The sequence below is a fragment of the Balaenoptera borealis genome (assembly GCF_965194805.1).
Source record: "Balaenoptera borealis genome assembly, chromosome: X".
NCBI classification, from domain to species: Eukaryota; Metazoa; Chordata; class Mammalia; order Artiodactyla; family Balaenopteridae; genus Balaenoptera; species Balaenoptera borealis.
Genome location: NC_138881.1, coordinates 28,335,328 through 28,362,379, shown reverse-complemented (window position 1 = coordinate 28,362,379; position 27,052 = coordinate 28,335,328). Strand labels below are relative to the sequence as shown.

General features: G+C 37.5%; 1 protein-coding gene across 8 annotated transcripts in view; it reads left to right on the top strand.

Annotated features, from left to right (window-relative positions):
* Positions 1 to 27,052, top strand: part of DMD (dystrophin) — a 2,485,149-nt gene that overhangs the window by 1,756,613 nt on the left and 701,484 nt on the right. For all 8 annotated transcript variants that reach the window (XM_082378022.1, XM_082378021.1, XM_082378025.1 and 5 more), the window contains one exon: positions 20,940 to 21,172. In XM_082378022.1, coding sequence (XP_082234148.1) covers positions 20,940 to 21,172 — 233 coding nt within the window. The remainder of the gene's footprint in view (positions 1 to 20,939; positions 21,173 to 27,052) is intronic.

Genomic DNA, 27,052 nt, shown 5'->3' with positions numbered 1-27,052 from the left:
AATGATGCCATGGGCTGGTTGACTTAAACTTTAGGTTATTAAACCAAAGTTAAGAGGAAGGGATTTTCTTGATCGACTTAGAATCTAAGCCTTAGATGAATCTAAATCCACCTCTAGAACTGGGGAACGGAGTCCATGGAAGCCTGAAAAGAATTGAAATTCTCCTAGGTAGTAGAAACGCAGAGTGGGTGTAGGGGTATCCGTGAATGAATGTTGTTCAAGTCACCAAGAGCATTCATTCCATTGGCATGGTGTTGGACCCAAAGCTATTTAGTTAATGTTTGTTCAGTGAACCTATGAAAGACAATCTTATCTGAAAGTAATGTATAAAGTAGGTGACAATGAGAAATATTTTTAGAAGAGTTAATCATATACAAGTTAACCATTCACATTGGGAGGCTCTTCCTAAATTTAGTGTCTTGTCCTTCCCTTGACCTTTGCCTGAATCTTATCTTGGCCTACATATGGAAGTTAGTTGGAGCCATTTTTAAGTTTTTAACAATTGGTTTAACAGCATTAATTGTAATGTATGTAACTCAGCTAAGGGGAAAAAAAACTAGCCCATCATAATACAGTATTGTCAAGGTAAATGATACTTTCATGCAGCTATTCTGCTTTTTAGTGTATTCTCAGTTTCTGCAGACCTAATAAAAAGGGATTATGTCAGCATCCTGTAAGTTTAATTTTGAAAAACAAGAAGCCATGAATAATGGAAATCATTTCAAAACATCTTCACTCACATCTAAAATATGAAACAGCTAAATCAGAAGTTCCTAATAATTTAATCAGTGAAGCATAACTGGAGGATTTAGAAAAAGTGCCTAAACTATTAAAAGATTCTTCAGCTGCTGCTTAATGTCAATATCAAGTTATTTCTTACACTGGCAAACAGCCAAGTCATTCCCTGGTCACATCCACTTTTCAGCATTTAGTGGTCCTCTCAATCATCCCTATCACAGCCCCAGGAATGTTTCACGGCAACTCCGCAATAAAAGTACATTACTGTTAGGTGTTGAATTTTGAGATAGTTTATCTCCCAGAAAGGATATGAGTAGAGTAATAAGACCAAGTAGAGTGAGCTTTATTAATGATGCCCAAGACTTTAGACATATACTATAACCGTCAATCAATTTTAACACCACTTCCCATACCCTAGTTTTGCTCTAAACCAGTCCAACTGTGTTATAGTCTCAGATGTTAGAGTTTTTTTTTTTCAAAATATAGAGTTGTAATGAAAACTTATATGTAATAGCTTCCTTAGCATTTAACCCTAGAGAGTAAACCTTTTAGTATTTCCTGTGTAATAGTGTTAAGTTCTGTATTTATCTAGAATATAATTTTCCTGTGTTATGAAATATGTTCACAGTTTAATGAAAATAAGAATAACTTGATTATCTCTTTCTTACAAACGCCTTGGAAATAAATATATCATTCATCTACATGTGTATCTTACTAAGGAGGCACAGATCCTTCACCAAGTTGGTAATTATTTAATAATAATATTTGAATGAAAGACATTCTGCTAGACTAAATTCAGACTATCAAAGGCACAATAGAAAAGCTTTCTCATTTATGAACCCATTATTTCTTTCTGGAAAATATATTGAAATGAAATATCCATGGTGATTTCTAACAATAGAAGATATTTTGAAAACTCGTTTATATTTTGAAAATTTTGCTTTAGTGCCAATAATCAGAACGATTTTTGTAGACTAAAATAATTTTCAAAATAAGAGATGTGATTTGTTTATTATAATCTAAATGAGAAATCTTAAAATTTTGTCCTGAGCTAAATAATTCATATGAAGTGATAGAAAATTACCTTCTGAATATCCATGCTATGTAGAGATTTCCAGTGGGGTTGGATGTTTCAAGTATGTAAAACTTCTACCACTAATCTCATATTTTAAGAAACTATTGGGCAGAGGTACATCCCATAAGTCCTAAGTAAGCCTAGCTGATCACACACATTTGCTTTTTTTTTAAATTATTTTTTTTCACTTTATTAACCTTTTTATTTATTTATTTATTTTAACATCTTTATTGGAGTATAATTGCTTTACAATGGTGTGTTAGTTTCTGCTTTATAACAAAGTGAATCAGCTATACATATACATATGTCCCCATATCTCCTCCCTCTTGAGTCTCCCTCCCACCTTCCCTATCCCACCCCTCTAGGTGGTCAAGAAGCACAGAGCTGATCTCCCTGTGCTATGCAGCTGCTGCCCACTAGCTAGCTATTTTACATTTAGTAGTATATATAAGTCCATGCCACTCTCTCATTTCATCCCAGCTTACCCTTCCCCCTCCCCATGTCCTCAGGTCCATTCTCTACATCTGCATCTTTATTCCTGTCCTGCCCCTAGGTTCTTCAGAACCATTTTTTTTTTAGATTCCATATATATGTGTTAGCATCGGTATTTGTTTTTCTCTTTCTCACTTACTTCACTCTGTATGACAGACTCTAGGTCCATCCACCTCGCTACAAATAACTCAATTTCGTTTCTTTTTATGGCTGAGTAATATTCCATTGTATATATGTGCCACATCTTCTTCATCCATTCATCTGTTGATGGACATTTAGGTTGCTTCCATGAACTGGCTATTGTAAACAGTGCTGCAATGAACATTGTGGTACATGACTCTTTTTGAATTATGGTTTTCTCAGGGTATATGCCCAGTAGTGGAATTGAGGGGTCATATGGTAGTTCTATTTTTAGTTTTTTTAAGGAACCTCCATGCTATTCTCCATAGTGGCTGTATCAATTTACATTCCCACCAACAGTGCAGAAGGGTTCCCTTGTCTCCACACCCTCTCCAGCATTTACTGTTTGTAGATTTTTTGATGATGGCCGTTCTGACCGGTGTGAGGTGATACCTCATTGTAGTTTTGATTTGCATTTCTCTAATAATTAGTGATGTTGAGCATCCTTTCATGTGTTTGTTGCCAATCTGTATATCTTCTTTGGAGAAATGGCTATTTAGGTCTTCTGCCCATTTTTGGATTGGGTTGTTTGATTTTTTGATATTGAGCTGCATGAGCTGCGTGTATATTTTGAAGATTAATCCTTTTGTCAGTTGCTTCGCTTGCAAATGTTTTCTCCCATTCTGAGGGTTGTCTTTTGGTCTTGTTTATGGTTTCCTTTGCTGTGCAACAGCTTTTAAGTTTCATTAGGTCCCATTTGTTTATTTTTGTTTTTATTTCCATTTCTCCAGGAGGTGGGTCAAAAAGTATCTTGCTGTGATTTATGTCATAGAGTGTTCTGCCTATGTTTTCCCCTAAGAGTCTTATAGTATCTGGCCTTACATTTAGGTCTTTAATCCATTTTGAGTTTATTTGATGTATGGTGTTAGGGAGTGTTCTGATTTCATTCTTTTACATGTAGCTGTCCAGTTTTCCCACCACCACTTATTGAAGAGGCTGTCTTTTCTCCATTGTATATTCTTCCCTCCTTTATCAAAGATAAGGTGACCATATGTGTGTGCGTTTATCTCTGGGCTTTCTATCCTGTGCCACTGATTGATATTTCTGTTTTTGTGCCAGTACCATACTGTCTTGATTACTGTAGCTTTGTAGTATAGTCTGAAGTCAGGGAGCCTGATTCCTCTAGCTCCGTTTTTCTTTCTCAAGATTGCTTTGGCTATTCGGGGTCTTTTGTGTTTCGATACAAATTGTGAAATTTTTTGTTCTAGTTCTGTGAAAAATGCCAGTGGTAGTTTGATAGGGATTTCATTGAATCTGTAGATTGCTTTGGGTATTAGAATCATTTTCACCATGTTGATTCTTCCAATCCAAGAACATGATATATCTCTCCATCTATTTGTAGCATCTTTAATTTCTTTTATCAGTGTCTTATAATTTTCTGCATACAGGTCTTTTATCTCCTTAGGTAGGTTGGTTCCTAGATATTTTATTCTTTTTGTTGCAATGGTAAATGGGAGTGTTTTCTTAATTTCACTTTCAGGTTTTTCATCATTAGTGTATAGGAATGGACGAGATTTCTGTGCATTAATTTTGTATCCTGCTACTTTACCAAATTCATTGATTAGCTCTAGTAATTTTCTGGTGGCATCTTTAGGATTCTCTGTGTATAGTATCATGTCATCTGCAAACAGTGACAGCTTTACTTCCTCTTTTCCAATTTGGATTCCTTTTATTTCTTTTTCTTCTCTGATTGCTGTGGCTAACACTTCCAAAACTATGTTGAATAACAGTGGTGAGAGTGGGCAACCTTGTCTTGATCCTGATCTTAGTGGAAATGTTTTCAGTTTTTCTCCATTGAGGACAATGTTGGCTGTGGGTTTGTCATATATGGCCTTTATTATGTTGAGGAAAGTTCCCTCTGTGCCTACTTTCTGGAGGGTTTTTATCATAAATGGGTATTGAATTTTGTCAAAAGCTTTCTCTGCATCTGTTGAGATGATCATCTGGTTTTTCTCCTTCAGTTTGTTAATATGGTGTATCACGTTGATTGATTTGCGTATATTGAAGTATCCTTGCATTCCTGGGATAAACCCCACTTGATCATAGTGTATGATCCTTTTAATGTGCTGTTGAATTCTGTTTGCTAGTATTTTGTTGAGGGGTTTTGCATCTACATTCATCAGTGGTATTGCCCTGTAGTTTTCTTTCTTTGTGGCATCTTTGTCTGATTTTGATATCAGAGTGATGTTGGCCTCGTAGAATGAGTTTGGGAGTGTTCCTCCCTCTGCTATATTTTGGAAGAGTTTGAGAAGGATAGGTGTTAGCTCTTCTCTAAATGTTTGATAGAATTCGCCTGGGAAGCCATCTGGTCCTGGGCTTTTGTTTGTTGGAAGATTTTTAATCTCAGTTTCAATTTCACTGCTTGTGATTGGTCTGTTCATATTTTCTATTTCTTCCTGGTTCAGTCTCGGAAGGTTGGGCATTTCTAAGAACTTGTCCATTTCTTGTGGGTTGTCCATTTTATTGGCATATAGTTGCTTGTAGTAATCTCTCATGATCCTTTGTATTTCTGCAGTGTCCGTTGTTACTTCTCCTTTTTCATTTCTAATTCTGTTGATTTTGAGTCTTCTCCCTTTTTTTTTTCCTTGATCTTCGTTTCTTTTTTTATTTATTTCTGATCTGATCTTTATGATTTATTTCCTTCTGCTAACTTTGAGGTTCTTTTGTTCTTCTTTCTCTCATTGCTTTAGGTGTAAGTTTAGGTTGTTTATTTGAGATGTTTCTTGTTTCTTTAGGTAGGATTGTATTGCTATAAAGTTCCCTCTTAGAACTGCTTTTGCTGCATCCCATAGGTTTTGGGTCATTGTGTTTTCATTGTCATTTTTTTCTAGGTATATTTTGATTTCCTCTTTGATTTTTCAGTGATCTCTTGGTTATTTAGTAGCGTATAGTTTAGCCTCCATGTGTTTGTATTTTTAATGGTTTTTTCCTGTAATTGATATCTAATCTCGTGGTGTTGTGCTCAGAAAAGATACGTAATACGATTTCAGTTTTCTTAAATTTACCAAGGCTTGATTTGTGACTCAGGATATGATCTATCCTGGAGAATGTTCCATGAGCACTTGAGAAGAAAGTGTATTCTGTTGTTTTTGGATGGAATGTCCTATAAATATCAGTTAAGTCCATCTTGTTTAATGTGTCATTTAAAGCTTGTGTTTCCTTATTTATTTTCATTTTGGATGATCTGTCCATTGGTGAAAGTGGGGTGTTAAAGTCCCCTACTATGATTGTGTTACTGTCGATTTCCCCTTTTATGGCTGTTAGTATTTGCCTTATGTATTGAGGTGCTCCTATGTTGGGTGCATAAATATTTACAATTGTTATATCTTCTTCTTGGATCGATTCCTTGATCATTATATAGTGTCCTTCTTTTTCTCTTGTAATCGTCTTTGTTTTAAAGTCTATTTTGTCTGATATGAGAATTGCTACTCCAGCTTTCTTTTGATTTCCATTTGCATGGAATATCTTTTTCCATCCCCTCACTTTCAGTCTGTATGTGTCCCTAGGTCTGAAGTGGGTCTCTTCTAGACAGCATATATACAGATCTTGTTTTTGGATCCTTTCAGCCAGTCTGTGTCTTTTGGTTGGAGAATTTAATCCATTTACATTTAAGGTGATTATCGATATGTATGTTCGTGTTGCCATTTTCTTAATTGTTTTGGGTTTGTTATTGTAGGTCTTTTCCTTGTCTTGTGTTTCCTGCCTAGAGAAGTTCCTTTAGCATTTGTTGTAAAGCTGGCTTGGTGGTGCTGAATTCTCTTAGCTTTTGCTTGTCTATAAAGCTTTTGATTTCTCCGTCGAACCTGAATGAGATCCTTGCTGGGTAGAGTAATCTTGGTTGTGGGTTTTTCCCTTTCATTCACTTTAAATATGTCTTGCCACTCCCTCTGGCTTGCAGAGTTTCTGCTGAAAGATCAGCTTTTAACCTTATGGGGATTCCCTTGTATGTTATTTGTTGCTTTTCCCTTGCTGCTTTTAATATTTTTTCTTTATATTTAATTTTTGATAGTTTGATTAATCTGTGTCTTGGCGTGTTTCTCCATGGATTTATCCCATATGGGACTCTCTGTGCTTCCTGGACTTGATTAACTCTTTCTTTTCCCATCTTATGGAAGTTTTCAATGATAATCTCTTCAAACATTTTCTCAGACCCTTTCTTTTTCTCTTCTTTTCTGAGACCCCTAAAATTCGAATGTTGGTGCATTTAATGTTGTCCCAGAGGTCTCTGAGACTGTCCTCAATTTTTTTCATTCTTTTTTCTTTATTCTCCTCTGCAGTAGTTATTTGCACTATTTTATCTTCCAGGTCACTTATCCGTTCTTCTGCCTCAGTTACTCTGCTATTGATTCCTTCTCGAGAATTTTTAATTTATTAAAAATTGTGTTGTTCATCACTGTGTGCTCTTTAGTTCTTCTAGGTCCTTGTTAAAAGTTTCTTGTATTTTCTCCATTCTGTTTCCAAGATTGTGGATCATCTTTACTATCATTACTCTGAATTCTTTTTCAAGTAGACTGCCTATTTCCTCTTCATTTGTTTGTTCTGGTGGGTTTTTACCTTGCTCCTTCATGTGCTGCGTATTTCTCTGTCTTTTCATTTTACTTAACATACTGTGTTTGGGGTCTCCTTTTTGCCAGCTGCAGGTTCGTAGTTTCCGTTGTTTTTGGTGTCTGGTTTAGTGGGTTTTGTAGGCTTCCTGGTGGAGGGAATTGGTGCCTGTGTTCTGGTGGATGAGGCTGGATCTTGTCTTTCTGGTGGGCAGGACCACATCCGGTGGTGTGTTTTGGGGTGTTTGTGACCTCATTATGATTTTAGGCAGCCTCTCTGCTAATGGGTGGGGTTATGTTCCTGTTTTGCTAGTTGTTTGACATGGGGTTTCTAGCACTGGAGCTTGCTGGTCATTGAGTGGAGCTGGGGCTTAGCGTTGAGATGGAGATCTCTGGGAGAGCTCTTGCCGATTGATATTATGTGTGGCCGGGAGGTCTCTGTTGGTCCATCGTCCTGAACTCAGCTCTCCTACCTCAGAGGCTCAGGCCTGACACCTGGCTGGAGCACCAAGACCCTGTCAGCCACATGGCATTTCCTCGCAAACCAGAAGGGAGGATCCTTGAGGACAGGGAATATCCTTGTTACTCTAGTGACTGTTACAGTGCCTGGTCCATCACAGAAACTCAGTGTATAATCAGGAAGAGCAAATCTGAGTCCATACTGGATCAGTTTCTTTTACTTTAACCTTTGTATTCGATTGCTTTTGCTTAGTTGTACTAGCTCAAGCAGGCATGAAACCAAGCAGGACCCTGTGGGGCCCTCCCAAGTCCGAAACTACTACATTCTTGTCTTCTACTTTCTCCTATAGGCTGTAATTTTAACAGTAGTAGAGGGGAATATATTTTACTTCTAGTTCTAACCAAAATATCTTGGGATAAAAGAAACATCAATTTTAAAGATTACCTGTATGGCCAGGCAACTCAAGATGGCTGTTCTCTTGCTCTCTGTACATCCCCTGCCTGACCAGTGCCTGTTTCACCTGTGTCTTACCCACATGAGTGACCTTCCTGTATACTTGCCCCAGGCCCCAGCTGGTGATTGCTCTTATCAAAGTGGTTTGAGGGGCTTGCCCCTCTGCTGTTTTCCCAGGTAACTAATGAGCCCACCTGATCTCAATTCCCCTATAACTGGCCATCTTCCCCCCCACACCCAAAACCGGGAGGGAAGACTGCTGCCATGTCCTGCCAGCTGTCCACTACACACGCTGGGGTGTCACTCCAGCACCTTGCTTCAGACATGTAAGCTCCCCCATCCATTAAACCATTGATGTCTCTGTTGCTGACTCCGGGCTCTTTCTTCAGCCTTGAAGCTGGGCAAGCACAGGCCTTGTATGCCTGCGGGATGCAGCACAACATTACCTTTCTCCTAACAAAAAATAAAGCATGGTTTTCTATTGTGGACTGTTTAATTAACTTTACCTTAGACTATTTATTTGAATCTTAAATATAATTTCATTTTACTTAAAAGTTGATTTTCAACTACTGTTTTTAAACACAAAGTGTGGTGTAATTCTATATTTTTTATATAAAACATTGACATCATGGAAAAAGCACCAGTGTTACTAGGGTTTATATATGATTTACTGATTTTTTTAAAAGCAATGAACTTTAGCCCTGATCTGATAAAATTTCCTGTTCTTAAGAAGCAGAAATAAGAGGTTCAGAATGAACCAACTGTATAACACTACAGCTTAACAAATCTTTTTAAATGAACAAAGTAAGCTATGTTCCTATTTCAGAAACCATGAACTGTAGACTCACAGCTTTCCCAAGCTCTCTTTACACTCTTAATTTGAGACCCATTCATCCAAAGGATTAGAACAATGAGATTCTGGTACGAAGCAATAGCAAGTATGTGCATGAAAACCATCACGCTAATGCTCCTGGGAGTGTAGCCATTTCAATAGCATGATTTATAACCACTGAATAGTGTTTTTATTTATGATTACCTCTCCTACTTTCAAAAGGAATTTGAGATGGTTCAGTGGGCATGATTTAAAGAAACAAACATAATCTTATTTTTGTGCTTGTAAGAAGCAATTTTCCCTTCATAATTGGTATTTGTTTTCTACCTTTGATTTTTGGTTCCTGTTGTATAGTTGGTAGTTACTGCACTTGTGGGCATGGTGTGCTTTTCTACAAGTTAAATGAAAACATGAATTGATTTTGATGTAGCTAGTTTCACTACTTCAGTTAGTGTGTTTGCCATACCTGAAGTTCATAACGTGTTTACTGACCCAGAACTTTAAAAGCTAAGTTTAGCCCAGCACAATCACTTCAAACGAACACATGATAGCAGTTACATTTCCAATGTCATTATGGAGACAGAGTTCAAGACTTTAGTATTTGTATTTGTGGTTTTAGTTCTAGGATGTGTTCCAATTCCGCTTATGAAACTGCAACTCGAATGATAAATTGCAAGTCAAGTATAACCAGAATATAAAAACCTTTTATAAACCCTTAAGCAATAAATATTGCCACCCATCCTCTGCATGCTTTTTTGTCATTTTCAAGAGCATTCAATTGAATATTGAATTATATAACATATGATATCAATAAATAATTTTAAGTAATATTATTCCAGGATTGAATGACTGGAAACATCATGTTAACCTTTATGTATTAGAAACAAACTCTTATGTATATAGGTGTCTAAGGTGTCAAAAGATGGTGTCTTAGATTGGATTCCCTGGAAGCATTCTCTGAGACAGAAAGTTGCATACATAAGGTTTATTGGGAATTAATCTTGGTGGATCCACCTGCAAGGAAGCGAGGGTGGCATCACTGGGCAGAGGGAGAGGCTGATCCACAATGCAGTCGATACTGTAGCCTAAGCCAATCTGACAGGGAGTTTTGGAGCTGGGTTCATCCTTCAGAGTTGACGTAAATTGAGGCAGGTGAGCTGGGGCTTAATATCCTTGCACTGACCAATAGGAAGCCTCAGGGAGAGATGTAGCTGTGACCCATTAGCAGTCATTATTAATAGTATCTGGAGTGTGGGTCCATCAACTCCAGGAGAGAACTGGGATAGAGCACCACAATATCCACTACAGAGAGGTATTGGCATATTCTTCTTACCCCACAAATGTTATAAAGAGGATACAATGAGAGGAAAATAAATTGGTCATTTTTCACTGGGCTTAATGTATCAGAACCACTGTTATTTATAGGATGGCCTTTATTTTGGTATTCAAAGATCTCTTTTAAATTTCCTTAACCCAGAAGGGAAAGGAAAAAGTCCACACTTTGACTGGTCCATGGATTCCTTTTTTAAAAGTTGTGGTGAAAAACACATAACATAAAATTTGCTATCTTAACCACTTAAAGTATACAGTAGTGTTAACTATATGCACATCGTTGCACAACAGGTCTCCAGAAATTTTTTGTCTTGCAAAACAAACTCTATAGCATATGACAGGATTTCCTTCTTTTTTAAGGCTAAATAATATTCCATTGTATGCATATACCATGTTTTGTTTATCCATTCATCTGTCAATGGACGTTTAGGTGAACATCAGTGTCCAAATATCTCTTTAGGGTCCTATTTTCAATTCTTTTGGATATACTATATATTCAGAGGTAGGATTGCTGGGTCATATGGTAGTTCTATTTTTAACTTTTTGAGGGAGCTCCATACTGTTTTCCACAGTGGCTGTACCATTTTACATTCCCACCAACAGTGCACAAGGGTTCCAGTTTCTCCACATCGTCACCAACACTTGTTATTCTTTCTCTCATTTGTGGTCTCTCTCTCTGATTTTGATTTGCATTTCCCTCATGACTAGTGATGTTGATCACCTTTCCATGAGTTTATTGACCATTCATATATCTTCTTTCAAGAATGTATTTTATTCAAATCCTTTGCACATTTTTTAATTGGGTTGTTTTTCACGAATCCCTCTTTCATCAGTCAACTCAGAGCCTTCCTTTTCAAAATATAGATTGCTCAGGAATTTCCATCTACTTTACCAGATTTTGATCTTGGAGAAGTATTTTAATTTATCCAAATTGTAGTTTCCTCTCCATAAATTGGTGGCAGTGATGCTCTCCCTGCCCACACTGGAGTGTTGTGGTGAGAAATCAGTGGAGAAAATTACTAAAAACGTATACTGTTTAACGTTCTGTACAGATATAAGGTATTATTATGAATTCAGACCAGAAGAGTCTACATGTTAAAACTACTTAATACTGCTTCATTTACATTGCAGCTAATGGTTCCTCTGCCTTTGTTCTGCCTGATGAAACTCTAGATTGAAACTGTAATGAATCAATCTCTCTCTCCACCTCCCTCCCTCTCTCTTATACGTCCCTTAAGGATTCTGCTTCATACATTATGCTTCATTCTAATCTGGATAACAACAGCAGCAAATGTTGTTTGAGACCCTACTATGTATCAGACATTGCACTGGGTTGGTGAGGAAGAAAAAGAATAATTTGATACTTTAAGTAGCTTATCTCATCTCAAGGGTGAGGCTTGTGAGGGCCTGGCACATGTTTAACAACTTAAAAGACTCATTGCTAGTTATTTTGCTACTTAGGGTAAAGACGTAGCTTACCCAAACAAGTATGAGACTCATTTAGACTGAATTATGTAGAGAGCGCTGCTTACCTGGTTTTGCTCATGCTTTACTGAAGAATCTTATCTCTAATATTCAGGTAGGAGCAATTCCGTTAAAAAACAAACAACACATTGGATCCTTTAATTCAAGAATTTTTCAAGGTGCTAAAAATTTTGGTAGAATAGCAGTGTTTTTGCTGTAATGAGAACTGTACAGTGTTTTCTAGCTGGTTATACCCAAATGAATATATGGATTTTATTCTGATGTCTGTTTTAGAATTGATTATCATCCTTCAGCAATAGCATGGTCTTTATTATGGTCTGATCTGGCTTTTCTTCCCTTGTCTTCTGCACTGGGCTACCTACTTCATGGCTCTCATTATTGCATTCTGTACTCTCTTCATTTACATTGTTTTAAGTGTATTAACAATGCATTTTACTAAAAGCTTTGCTTTTCAAATATCCTATAAAATGTTGGCTGCCTGATTTACAGGCATCATAGCATGATTATGTGCATCTTCAGTTCTCTGTCTTTCACACATTAACTTGAAGACTGTTTCTTTTCTAAACTGTGTTCTCTTTGTTGGATCAGCATTTGTTTTATTTCTGTAGCAATGGGAGGGCCATTTTAAATCTTGTTTCAGATGCAAGTCTTTAATAGGTAAAAATGGATGTTGTATCAGATATTTATTGTTGTATAACAAGCTACTACCAAATGTATCAGTTATTTATTGTTGTATAACAGGCTACCCCCACATGTAGTGGCTTAAAATAAGAATCATTTATCTAGCTCATGATTTTGGGGGTCTGCTTTGGGCTGGGCATATCTAGATGGTTCTTTTGCTAGTCTCAGCTAGGCTCACTCATGTATTAATGGTCAGCTGGTAGTCAATGGCCTCATTCATGTGACTGGCACTTGGTTATTGGATGAGACAGTGGATGTGACAGGGCCACTTGTCTGTCATCATTCAGTAGGCTAGCATAGTTCACATAGTGGTGAAAAGTTTCCAAGCATAGCCCAATGGCCAAGGTTTTCTCAAACCTTTGCTTGTGTCATGTTTACTAATATCCCATTGGCCAGAACAAGTTACTTGGCCAATCCATATTCAGTGAATAGAGAAATACACTACAGCTCTCGATGGGAGCATCTGGAATATCTCATTATAAGGGTATAGATGCAGGAAGAAAAAGAATTTGTGGACATTTACTCTCTACCAGAGATGCTTTCACTTTTATCATCATGACATTTCCTGTGTAATATTATTTACTATTCCCTCATAGCTATAGCTTCAAGTATTTACTATTTCTTCAGTGCCTGCCCAATATCATGAGGTTAAGAGAAGCACTTAATTTCACTTAATCTGTAATTTGAGGTATAAGAGGGCACAAACTTGGATAGGCATAAAGGATGTCCACTACAAATGCTAAGCAAGTATATAAACCATATACACACCCACACACACACATACCCACACCCCCCCCCCAAAACACACACACAGGAAGAGGAGGGGAGGAGAGAGACTGAGAAAGAGAGAAATTAGAAACCCTTTCAATTAGTGATTCTCAACCAGAGGCAATTTCCCCGCCTTCAGAGGACATTTGATAATGTCTGAAAACATGTTTGGTTATCAAAAGTGGGATGGTGCTCTGACCAAGGATACTGATAAACATCCCACAATGCACAGGACAGCCACCCACAGCAAAGACTTATATGTGCCAAAATATCAACAGTGCTAAGGTTGAGAAACACTGCTTTTTATTGAGTGCATGTATGAAGAATTTATATAATGTAAGTTATGAATCCATATATGAGTAAGAATTCATATATGAAATTAGAAGATGCAAACTAAAAAGGGGGAAAGGCAAGGGTTATTTCTATCTTCAAATTAGTGAAGAAAGGATGCAAGTTTGCGTGAAGTCAGGTTGGAGATATTTCTCAAGAATAATATCTACCGTGTGGGAGGAAGCCAGATTCACTTGATTTTTATAACCTATATTTTTATGACTAGTTCAAGGTGATCTTCTCTCCCTAATTAGAATGGATATTAGATTATTTTGTGGATACTATATGTTATAAGCTATAGCTCTTGGAGTCAAAAGTATTTGAGTACTTAATAATTTTTATATATTGAGTGGGACACGTAGGAGAAGTATCTGATGATCATATCAGTCTTAGAAATAGGTGTAATGGTTAAGCACACTGTCTTGGCATTGTCACTTGTTAATGTGAGATCCTGAGCAAAGTATTTTACCTTTTAGTAAAATGGGAATAATGCTAACCCTGAAAATCATTTGGTAAAAATTAAATAAAACAAGGCTTATAAGTAAACTTGCCTGGCATACAGAAAACCCTGAGTAAATGATTGTGGTGATAGTGTGGGTGGGAATCTCTCTTCCAAGTAGCAGTAAATATTTCTTATTTGGATTATATTCTTAGTAGCAGAAAAGAACCAATTAAAAAATGATAAAGTAGCATCACTAAGCTTTAAAAGTCTATGGCTCTTAAACCCAAAAAATTTGTTTCTAAAATCCAGAAATATAGTTGGTTATCATGAATCTTTGACTTCCAGTTCTCTAGGACTCGTCCATGTATAGCACAAGCCCTTATTGTGCTAAAATGTAAATAATTGATGATAGTTGAATCATATATATTATTTCCTCTTTAGAATGATGAGAAAGAATATAGAGAAAAATAAATGTTTGTGGGTTCACAACATTTGTTTCTAATTTTCCACATGTACCTACAGACTACAAATATTTAGAGAGAAGTGAGGTTCTTTTTGAGTCCATGCATGATTTCTAATTTTGGTAACATGTACTTTCTTGTACATGTTTCATTAGGCTACATGCCATCCTTTTAAATATTCATGAAGAAAAATATTTTCCCATGTTGCTTACATGGAGAATGGTTATTTTATCTATTGGTGATATGGGTAAGTAGCTAAAACAATCTTTCCTATAACTCTAGTATTAGATAGTAATTCAATTTAACCACATATACAAAATGGTACTTTTTAGATATCTGTGTTAGTGTGGGTCCAATAATTTATCATTTCGTCAGTTGACTGATTTTTCAAATATCAAAGTAAACAAAAAAATTACCCACATTCATACAACAAAGCTAGAAATAGAATATGTGTTCCTTGCTTTCTTATCAACCAAAGGAGACCTGTCAATTACAGAAAAACCACGTGTGAATACTTCAAAGGAAGTACTCCAAACACATTGTGTGTTTTTTAAAAGATTTAGTAGTTCCTCTAAAGCTCTAAGTAAAGCTATTAGTCTGACTAATCATGTACCCTCGAAACCAATTAAAATTTTAGACTAGAGAAATATTCTTCAAACACTTTTGAAAAAATGAGAGTTCCCTCCTAAAGCCAACACCTTTCAATTAACAAAATACTCAGAGCAAAGCTGTGGTTTGCAATAGTATATTACACCTACTGTTACTCATGCTACTATTCTGGTGTGCCAAACTTGATTCCTTTCAGCAATTTTGAGTTTGACTTTTTGTATGCTTAACTGTGGAAGGAAAATACAATTTCTAGTAGAGTTATCTTAATTTTCTAATGAACACATGTGAAACACGTTTTGCTACAATCATTAGTAGTCAGACTATACAGGCTGTGTGTGTGTGTGTGTGTGTGTGTGTGTGTGTGTGTGTGTGTGTCTGTCTGTCTGTGTGTGCGTGCACATATCTGTTCACATATACACATATATATGATGTGTGTATCTATCTACCTGGCTTAGTGATACACATTGTAATACATGTGGTTCTGACATGAATTGATTAACCAAGGACACTAGCCTCTGTTGCTGGAGGGACGGTTAATAGTGGGACACCTTAAGGACTGTTTTCCGCCTAACCCCATGCTGGAAGACATGCTTCCTCCATCGGACTTGAGAAGAATGACCTTGGTCTCGGTGATGGTTAAAGAAGCAGAGATTTGAAGCAGCCATTCCTAGGGCCAACTCTTTGCGACCCTGGACAGTGGCCTGAGGCAAGATGCAGACATCCAGGCAAGCAGATCAAACTGTATGGGCGTTAAACGGGGCACGGAGGAAAGGATCCCTGCCGGCTGGAGGGGAAGCCATTTTCCATGCTCCTTAAGGAAGAGAACCTAGAAACCCATCCTAGAACTTGGTGCTTAAGATTCTGTGTAGTCGTTTATGTATCCTAACTCCTTCCCTGATTAGGGTTATGGGTTGACAGAACTCTCAGCAAATCCTCTTTCCATCTTTTAAATTATGGAGTTAACAGAAAACTCCCATGGAATGACTAAATATCCCTGCCTGACCCTTGGTGTCAAGATTCTGTGGCTCAGTCTGGACAAAACCACTTAAACTGCCTCCTTACAGATCCGACCAGCCCACACTTTACCTAATGAGGTGATTTGCTTTTGTTTCTAGTAAAAGGACAGTGGAAAAGAAACAACCTAATTTTTTTTTCTCTTTAGATAAAAGTAGAGGCATCTGAATATGCAGTATGAGTCAATATATGATATACATGATAAAATATGATAAATGTTCTCAGGACCTCGGGCTTCCCTGGTGGCACAGTGGTTAAGAATCCACCTGCCAATGCAGGGGACACGGGTTTGAGCCCTGGTCTGGGAAGATCCCACATGCCGTGGAGCAACTAAGCCCGTGTGCCACAACTACTGAGCCTGTGCTCTAGAGCCTGTGAGCCACAATTACTGAGCCCATGCACCTAGAGCCCGTGCTCCACAACAAGAGAAGCCACAGCAATGAGAAGGCCGCGCACTGCAACGAAGAGTAGCCTCCGCTTGCCGCAACTAGAGAAAGCTGCGCACAGCAACAAAGAACCACAGTAACCAAAAATAAATAAATAAAATAAATAAATTTATTAAAAAAAATGTTCTCAGGACCTCAAAATTTCTCCGTTGAAGCATCTTGCTTAATAAAAAAATTAAAATGTGTGCACATACATGGATCTAGAGACAAGTCTTTTTAGGAAGAATGAAATATTTCAAGTAGTGTTGTAGATAGAATTGACCTTAATAAAATGTGTGTAATAGATGGAGATTAGCCTCTTTCTACTTCATGTTATAGCACTTTTTTTCTCTAGGAGACCCAAAGTTTCTGGAACTTAGAACCCAGCTCTCAAGTACTATCAGCTACCCTCTAGCCATATTACAAATAAAATTAAAATTCTCCAGTCCTAATAATGGTGCAAGATTTTGTTCTTCCCGTGATGATTAGATTTCAGTAATAAAATGTAAAAGATTCAAAGTGTTTAAGACCCAAAAGAATGGTGTAATTCTATGCCTCATAGAGATTTTTAGTTATAAACTTACCCTGGTCCTCCACAAAACATAGAAATCTAGAGTTGGTATTTGAAAAGGAATTGAGACTTTTGTCTGAGGAAGCGAGAGGAGTTTTCAAGAAGAATATAGAGCATATGGAAGGGCACGAAAGGGTGAGATGGTCTGTGCTAATGGGAGAATGCCATATAGAGACTGAGGTGTGGGGAAGCATGGGAAGAATGGAGGGAGATGAAGCTGGAGTATGAAGTCTGGTTCTAAGAGCACAGGACATGGAAAGCCATGCTAATTTAGAAAGTGAGCAGCCAATAAACATTGAGCAGCAAAAGGGAAAGGAGGAGGAAAAAACACACAAATACACACGCTAGGAGGTGACTTACACATATCAATTCATAAAATACTAATTAGAACAATTCCATGTGATTGGTACTGTTTTCCTCATTATGCGGGTAAATAATCTGAGGTTCAGAAAAGTTCAGTTTAGCAAGCGTGGTATAATCCCTTACCTCCAGATGCCTGTAATCTTGTCCAAGATTGTATATCTAGGAAATGGTAAGACCAGCTCTCTGTGAGGGAAGTACTATTATAATCTCCATTTTAAAGAGGAGTAAATGGAGATTCAGGGAGGTTAAGTAACCTGCCTAGGGTTACACAGCTAAAAAATAGCAGAGCAAGGGTTTAAATCCAACAGTCTAGCCTTAGATAGTCTGTTTTTTTTTTAATGTATTTTTTTAAAATTTATTTATTTATTTTTGGCTGTGTTGGGTCTTCGTTTCTGTGCGAGGGCTTTCTCTAGTTGTGGCAAGCGGGGGCCACTCTTCATCGCGGTGCGCGGACCTCCCACTATCGCGGCCTCTCTTGTTGCAGAGCACAGGCTCCAGACGCGCAGGCTCAGTAATTGTGGCTCACGGGCCCAGTTGCTCCGTGGCATGTGGGATCTGCCCAGACCAGGGCTCGAACCCGTGTCCCCTGCATTAGCAGGCAGATTCTCAACCACTGCGCCACCAGGGAAGCCCAGATAGTCTGTTTTATACTCTGCTTCTTGATCCAGTGTTGTTTCCTGCTTTTCCCCCCCTTGATAGAAAAGTAGGGAACATAAGAATTGATTGGTTCTTTTTTCTCCCTTTAATATTTGACTTTCCATTGCCTTCCCCAAGCAGTGGCTCATTATTTTCTTGTTCTTAAAATAGCTAAAATAACCTAAACAGCAAGAGCCTTGGCATGTTCTGTGTTCTAGGCTTCAAGAAACTGTCTTTAGATGTTCTCTTTTAGCACTCGCCTTGGATAGAAGGCCTCTAAGTTTACTGAAAATCTTGCTGTGCATAGACTTTTTTTGTTTGTTTGTTTGTTTCATTCATTTATTCAGAGGTCATCAGTTGAGCACCTACTAGATTCTAGAACCTGTGGGAGGTGCAGGAGATAAAGCAGTGAGCAAAATGGAAAGTTTCTCCTCCCTTCCCCATTGTTATAAAGATGTTTTCAGGTGTTGAGAACTGGAGGAGACAAGACCAGCCATGGCCTGACTGACTGGTCCATAAATCAGATCCTTTGCCCATGACCAGGGCACAGATGGCAGTATTGCTGTACCTCTCAACTCTCCTCTGAATCTGTTTCAGCTGTCTTTCTACTTGGTGATACTTTTTCCTCATTGGAGAATTTTGTGATTTATCGTCCCAATATTAATTGTACTTTTTAGTCATCTTAAAACATTCTGTTTTTCGATCTCTGGTCCTAGCCTTTCTTTTCAATAGACTTTTCCCACCGCGCCACCCCCACCCCAATGTGTTTTCCAGAAAACAGTTGAAGTCTGATGATTCTCTGCATTCTCGTCCTTCATTGTAGAGAAATTTAAGATGACGTGATCATTTCCACTTCATTAAGCACTTCTTTGTTGGTCACAAGCAAGTCTAGAGAAAAAAATCGCATTCCTGCTTTCTTTTGAGGGTGAATTTTTCAATAAGTCAAGTTAAAAAAAAAAAAAAAAAGCCTTGTCTGACACTTCCCAGAACCTTGAAATCCTCCCAAAATACTGTATGTTGCCTGAGTATCTGTTGTTATCTATTTTCAGAACAATTTGTCCATATTTCCTAGTCAGCTAGACATTCCACAGTTAGCTCCTACAGTGATATTTTAATTTAGCTCTCTTTTCATCCTCACCCATGCATTCTCTCCAGGGATTCAGCTCCTCTCTTGGAATCCCTTTTAAGATTGCTAGATCCTATTGGCTCCCATGCTTTCTCCTACTAGACTGTTGGATCACAGGATGCTATTTCTGCTTCAGATTATGTTTCATTCTTTCTAGAAAAAGCCTCAGAGTAGTGAGATAGCTTCAGGAAACTATTTCTTCTCTGTCTCCTCAGTATCATTGTCCTGAAGTCATTACTTCTTGGCATTAGTTTTTTATTCCATCTGACACCTCACTTTTTTTCTTTCTACCTTGTTCAAGATTATTTCTTCCATCTGTAGGAACCTCTTGTTCTCCCCAAGAAGCTTGAGAGGCAAGAGACTTTGCTCCATTTCCTTCATCATCTTCTCTAACAAAAAGACAACCTTAAAAAGGCAGAAAGCAATATAACCATGAAAAGTAATTTATGGCCACCTCAGAATGGAATGCCAGTATGGCACACTTTCTTCATGTTTCTAGAACAGTTCTCTTGTCATCCATGCCTCTCAGGCTTCCCATTGAGATGTTGTGTTTTGCAGCTTTCCCTCAAAGCTTCCCTTCTGAACTATATAGGCCACTCTTTCTTTGCTACCAGTCTCCTGGATATATTAGGCTCCAGAGGCCATTGCCTATAAACTAGACCTGACATTTCTTGCCCTTCTTCACTCACCTTCGATAATCAAGCTGTTGGTATTTAGTAGCAATTCACACCAGCAAATTCAACCCCCTTCAGTACATATAGGGCCACACAAGACCTTTGACTGAGTTTTCCCCAAATATTTTATGGATTTTGACCCCTTATCTCTAACTTCTTACCATATTTGTTTATCACTGTGCTTCTTATTTATCAGATATTTATAAAAATAGTAATACCTAACAGTATTACCTACTAGTGTCCAGAACTATGCTAATATTTTTCCTGTTATTTTTCTGGTATTGTTCTATGTACATTTCTTGTATTAGTCATTGAATCTGTACAACTGCCCCTTTGACATTTATCCTGTCATTATCCCTCCTTGCTGAAGAGAAAACCTGAAATTTAGAGAAGTTTAGTCACTTAACCAAGGTCACAGAGTTCCTAAGACAGAGAAGGATTCTCTCCCAGGTGTTTTCACTCCAGAACTTCAGATCTTAACTATTACCATGTGCTACCTTACACTACAGTGTTCATCACTATTCATATTAATTTAGTATTTCTTAATAACCTTGAAACAGTGTTTCACTATCCAAGTGGAAAAACTTTCCTAGCTCTGATTTTCCAAAAATAATGTAGCTTGGGTTTTCTTCAGTGCTAGCCACTTTATTACCAGTCTGAAAGAAAAGGAAAAAATATATAAGCTGCTCCCAGTATAAAATACAGAGCAAAGACAAGAACATTTCATTGGCTTTGATTTCCCTAGAGTCCACCTCCAAACTAATTTACTTCCTATTCAAGGAAATCATAAGTTCTAAATAAGATCTTATCCAATCTTTACTTTTTTCTTCCCCTTGAATGAAAAAAATAAGTAAAACTTATTCACCTGGCAAAGCCTGAATACTTTATATTTTTCTTTACCAATTCCACAACGTGTATAATTGTTATTGAGAAGGACTTTTTAAATTAAATCAATTGCTCAGCTGTGAGGATAATCAAAATCATTTTGAAAGATTGTTAAATGTATATTAATGAAAAGTTGGAAACTGAATTTTTCTATCGTGGTACTATATAAAGTATCCACATTAGGATACTTTATAATTTATTTATAAATTCTACTTATAATTTACAAATTATATTTATAATGTCATAAATAATACTTTGGCTCAAATTGTTACCCTTAAATTAGTTTTATTATGATTGAAATCGGCTTCTTGTGTTTCTAATTTTTCTTTTTTTCTTTTTTCCTTTTTGAAAAAAAAAATTTAGCTCCTAGTCAGACTGTTACTCTGGTGACACAACCTGTGGTTACCAAGGAAACTGCCATCTCCAAACTAGAAATGCCATCTTCCTTGCTGTTGGAGGTACCTGCTCTGGCAGATTTCAACCGGGTTTGGACAGAACTTACCGACTGGCTGTCTCTGCTTGATCGTGTTATAAAATCACAGAGGGTGATGGTGGGTGATCTTGAAGACATCAACGAGATGATCATCAAGCAGAAGGTATGGGGGAAAAAAGAGAAAAGCTGGCAGAGGTTTATCTTTAAAGTGAAGATTTTCCACAAGTCATTTCCCACCAGTTTTTAGGTAGCTCTTCTCTGTTAGCCAACACACTACTCTCTCAACTCTGTTCAGTCTAAGTATGATCAAGGAAACAAATTAATGCAGTTGTCTAAAACAACCATAAATTACAAAGGAATAATACAAGTAAAAAAGCTTAGCCCTTAAAGTATAGTTGGCTTAATTAAATTCACTAAACAACTGGTATTTTTAAAACCTATTTTATATCAAATAAATAGCTCATTTGAGCTGTTTACATTTGAACTGTTTGTTTTGGCACTCTGCAGCCATAATATATTACAGAATCAAATATAATAATCTGGGAATTGGTTATTCACTCTTCTGAGTTGTCCGTGCCAATTCTCCTCCTCCAATGATAAGGATAATTGAAAATAAGCTACAAATAAAAAAAGAGAAAAGTAACAAAACATAATATATTTTTAAATACCTTAGATCTTAATATTCATATTTATTTAATGCCATACTCAAATAAACATGTTTTTAATACAACGATTGCATTTCTCAGCCTCATTGGAATCCATTCTGCAAAATTATGACATCAGTGAGAGACATCAGAATACATTGACATAAATATGGTTTACTTAGCTAAAACAAATATACTATATATCTTTTATATTTCTGAATGAATAAGAAAAGTAGATTTGAAAGGTTTATATGCTATAGTTTTTTCACTTGTAAATGATGTTCAAGTCTTTTCTAAAGAAGTAATAAATTGTACTGAAGTTGTTTAGCTGTTATAGAACTACTTTTTGTAAAAACAGGGACTAGGGCAGACAGATTTCTTTTTAAAATGAACTTCAGCAATTCAGTAAGAATGAAAATAATTTAATAGTAAACAACCTGCATTTAAAGTGTCTTAATCTTAGACTCAGAGGACCTGAATTCAGTGGTAATTTTTTCTCATTTGCAAATGGCATGATTGTAGTCAAATCATGCTCTGGATCTTGGTTTCCTCTTCTGGGTACAAGGCACAAAGGATTCACATACACCATATAGTGTTGGATATGTGTGAATATAAAGATATGTAAATATTATATAAATATATATGTATAGTTTGTTTTACTACTGCTTTATAACAAGTATTAGTAGCCAAATTTTTCCAAAAAAGCAACTGAAGCTCATAGATGTCACACTCCTAATAAGTAGCAGAGCAAAGATTCAAATCCAAGTCTGTTTGGTGCCTAAGCCAGTGTTCTTACTATGTATACTGCCTGCCAGTATTAACTGTAAATGTGGCTACCATTTGGTGATATATGTGTATTTGAATATATAGTGTATGTCAGACACAAAGCTAAGCATTTTACAATTGCAGTGTGCTGATACATAAAGAAACAAGAGGTACATTCTTTCACAATATCATATTGAGCTATTCCAGTACTTCCGGGACTATTCCTAACCAGAGGAGACAGTATGTTATAATGTTTAAAGCATGGGCTTTGAAATTAGATTCTATGGGTTTAAAGTTTGGCTCCTCTACTATAGCTGTGTGACCTTGGGTAAGTTATTCAACCTCCCTGAACCTGAGGTCATCTATCTATACAATGTGGATAATGATACTATCTTCCTTATAGGTGGTCATGAGGATTAAATTAGGTAGTACATGAAAATGCTTCCCATCTTGCCTTGATTACTGCAAGTATTCAACTAATGTTAGTAATTAATATTAGGTTCTAAGCAAACTATGTAAGTCTGCCTATTCATGGTATTTGTGTTGTGCAAACTGTATGTCATATAATAATATTACATGAAAATAAGAGCTCATTTCCACACCTGGACCCCATTCTGCTAATGACATTATGGCCTCCTGTAAAAGCCACTAGATACTAGAGTGGGAAAGATAATCCACACTCCTTTGTAAAACGTTTGATGCCTCTTCAAAGTGATAGTCTTTAACTACAGGTCCAAAAGTAATTCAGAGGAGAAGTTCAAGTGCCATGTCTAGGGTCACAGAAAGCCAGTACAGTTGTCAGTCCCACAGGGGATTGGTTCTGGAATCCACCATGGATAACAAAATCTGCAGATGCTCAAGTCCCATAGTTGGCCCTCCATATCTGTGGATTCTGCATCTGTGGATTCTCCATCTGCAGATACGGGGGGCCGACTGTATTTTTATTGAAAAACAAATCCCCATGTAATTGGACTTGCATAGTTCAAACCTGTGTTATTCAAGGGTCAACTGTATTATAAATGTTCACACACACACACACACACACACATACACATATACACCTGTAATCTCTCTTCTCTTGCTAAATAGTGGGGATGATTTTCCTGCTTCTTCCCCTTATATTAAAAAAAATTATAAAGATATTGTCAATTCCTGCCTTGTATAGCTACAGTCACTAACTGGTCAGTAAAATGACCCTAAATAAACATTAAACAAATGTGTGTGTGTGGAGGGGTATAAAAAAGAGAGGTGAGTTTGGGGAAGTATTGATTGTAATATCAGGAAAGAAATATTTCCTCTATATAGAGTTTTAAATAAAGCAATTCTAATTTTACTGTTTGAGGTGTGAGAAATGATGCAGTGTTCCACATGTGCTTTATAAACTGTAAAACACTATCAATGTCTATTTCCTCATATATTCTTTTAGTAAATTTTTATTGAGCGACTACTAAGTGCCTGGGAAATACAGAGTTAGATAAGATAGGAATGCACAGATTAAAGAAGATGATGGGAATAAAAAGCAATAATAGCACTGTGATAGAAATAAATTTCAGGATAATACCTAGCACATACTTAGCATTAATGATGCTAGTCACTGACCTAAATAATTTGTGTGTATCATTTCATGCTTACAACAACACTGTGAGATTTATACTAAAGCACAGTCAGTGCTTGTGTAAGTAATGTTGTAAGTAACTTGCTCAATGTCAGGTAGTAAAAAGATAGCAATGAGATTTGAACCTAAGCAGTCTGGTTCCAGAATCCCCACCCTTAGACACTGTAGTTTTCCACTTCCCTGGGAATCCTTGGGCGATGGTCTAGGGACTTACTTCATGGAGAGGACATCTAACTAAGCCAAGGAGGAGAAGAGATGTCAGGAAAAGCTTCTTGAAGAAGACAAAACCTAAGCCAAGCATTAAAGAACAACTTGAAATTAACCAGGTAGATAAAATGACAAAGGCGATCCTGGCAGAAGGAACTCTGCTTTTCACTGAAGTAAACAGTGCAGTATGTGATAGAAATTGTGATTCCATCTGGCTGAAACTAAGGGGATGAGGAAGAAATTTATGAGGTTGCATAGAGAAGGGTAGGACTAAAAAATGGGGACCCTTCCTTGCCAGACTAAGGAGGGTTTTAAAAAAATTATAATTGACATACAATATTATAATAGTTTCAGGTGTATAACCTAGTGATTTGATATTTTTATCTGTTACAAATTTGTATGATTTAATGCGTTAATACGTTATAAAATAAGCCCCCATGCAGACCTATTACAATACAGACTAAGGAGTTTTGATTATGGCCTGCAGGTGGTAACAACCTTGAAAGGATTTTAAACAGAGAAGTAAAATCATCAAATGTAGTGTAGTTGCACATTAGGTAGGTTTCTCTCCATGCAAGCAACAGAAAGCACCCTCTGATTAAATCAAGCAGAAAGTAAACACTGTAATTAGCTTGAAGGCAATGGAAAAAGACCTAGAAAAAGAAAACGGACCTGAGTATGCCTGGGCATTTAGTTAGCAGGTACTACTTGAGTCTCTTTGTGATCCTCTTTTGCTTTATACTGTGTAACTGTTCAAAATTTAAAGTCCTGGGAGGAGTCCAGTTGACCATGCTTGGGTCACACCCCCATCTCTTAGCTAGAGGAGAGCAGAGAACGTTGATTTAAAACCCTTTCCTTCCAAAGCTCCTTACACTGGGGGAGAGATCATTTCCTCCCCACTCCTCCCAATGTAAGCAATATGTTTATCTATTTTAACTTTGCAATATGGAGACCTGAAATAAAACTATTTATGCCCCAGTACTCTAAATATAAGTTTGTTTGACACCTGCACATACAGTAGTTGGTTCTCAAAAAAATGTAGATTGCGAGGGAGCTTCAAGATGGCGGAATAGTAAGACGTGGAGATCACCTTCCTCCCCACAAATACATCAGAAATACATCTACATGTGGAAAAACTCCTAAAGAACACCTGCTGAAGGCTGGCAGAAGAACTCAGACCTCCTAAAAGGCAAGAAACTCCCCTCGTACCTGGGTAGGGCAAAAGAAAAAAGAAAAAACAGAGACAAAAGAATAAGGATGGGACCTGCACCTGGGGGAGGGAGCTGTGAAGGAGGAAAGGTTTCCACACACTAGGAAGCCCCTTCGTGGGCGGAGACTGCAGGTGGCAGAGGGGGGAAGCTTCGGAGCCATGGAGGAGAGCACAGCAACAGGGGTGCGGAGGGTAAAGCGGAGAGATTCCCGCACAGAGGATCGGTGCCGACCAGCACTCACCAGCCCGAGAGGCTTGTCTGCTCACCCGCCGGGGCGGGTGGGGGCTGGGAGCTGAGGCTCGGGCTTCGGAGGTCGGATCCCAGGGAGAGGACTGGGGTTGGCTGCGTGAACACAGGCTGAAGGGGGCTAATGCACCACGGCTAGCCGGGAGGGAGTCCGGGAAAAAGTCTGCACCTGCCTAAGAGGCAAGAGACCATTGTTTTGGGGTGTGCGAGGAGAGGGGATTCAGAGCACCACCTAAACGAGCTCCAGAGAATAAAATACAAGGGAATCCCCACAAGGTTAACAGCTGATCTTTCAGCAGAAACTCTCCAAGCCAGAAGGGAGTGGCAGGACATATTTAAAGTGATGAAGGAGAAAAAACTACAACCAAGATTACTCTACCCAGCAAGGATCTCATTCAGATTTGACGGAGAAATTAAAAGCTTTACAGACAAGCAAAAGCTAAGAGAATTCAGCACCACCAAACCAGCTTTACAACAAATGCTAAAGGAACTTCTCTAGGCAGGAAACACAAGACAAGGAAAAGACCTACAATAACAAACACAAAACAAAGAAAATGGTAATAGGAACATACACATTGATAATTACCTTAAATGTAAATTGATTAAATGCTCCCACCAAAAGACATAGATTGGCTGAATCGATACAAAATCAAGACCCATATATATGCTGTCTACAAGAGACCCACCTCAGACCTACGGACACATACAGACTGAAAGTGAGGGGATGGAAAAAGATATTCCATGCAAATGGAAATCAAAAGAAAGCTGAAGTAGCAAGTCTCATATCAGACAAAATAGACTTTAAAACAAAGACTATTACAAGGGAAAAAGAAGGACACTACATAATGATCAAGATATCAATCCAAGAAGAAGATATAACAATTGTAAATATTTATGCACCCAACATAGGAGCACCTCAATACATAAGGCAAATACTAACAGTCATAAAAGGGCAAATCGACAGTAACACAATCATAGTAGGGGACTTTAACACCCCACTTTCACCAGTGGACAGATCATGCAAAATGAAAATAAGTAAGGAAACACAAGCTTTAAATGATACATTAAACACGATGGACTTAATTGATATCTATAAGACGTTCCATCCAAAAACAACAGAATACACATTCTTCTCAAGTGCTCATGGAACATTCTCCAAGGTAGATCATATCTTGGGTCACAAATCAAGCCTTGGTAAATTTAAGAAAATTGAAATCGTATCAAGTATCTTTTCCGACCACAATGCTATGAGACTAGATATCAATTACAGGAAAAAATCTGTAAAAAATACAAACACATGGAGGCTACACAATACACTACTTAATAACCAAGAAATCACTGAAGAAATCAAAAAG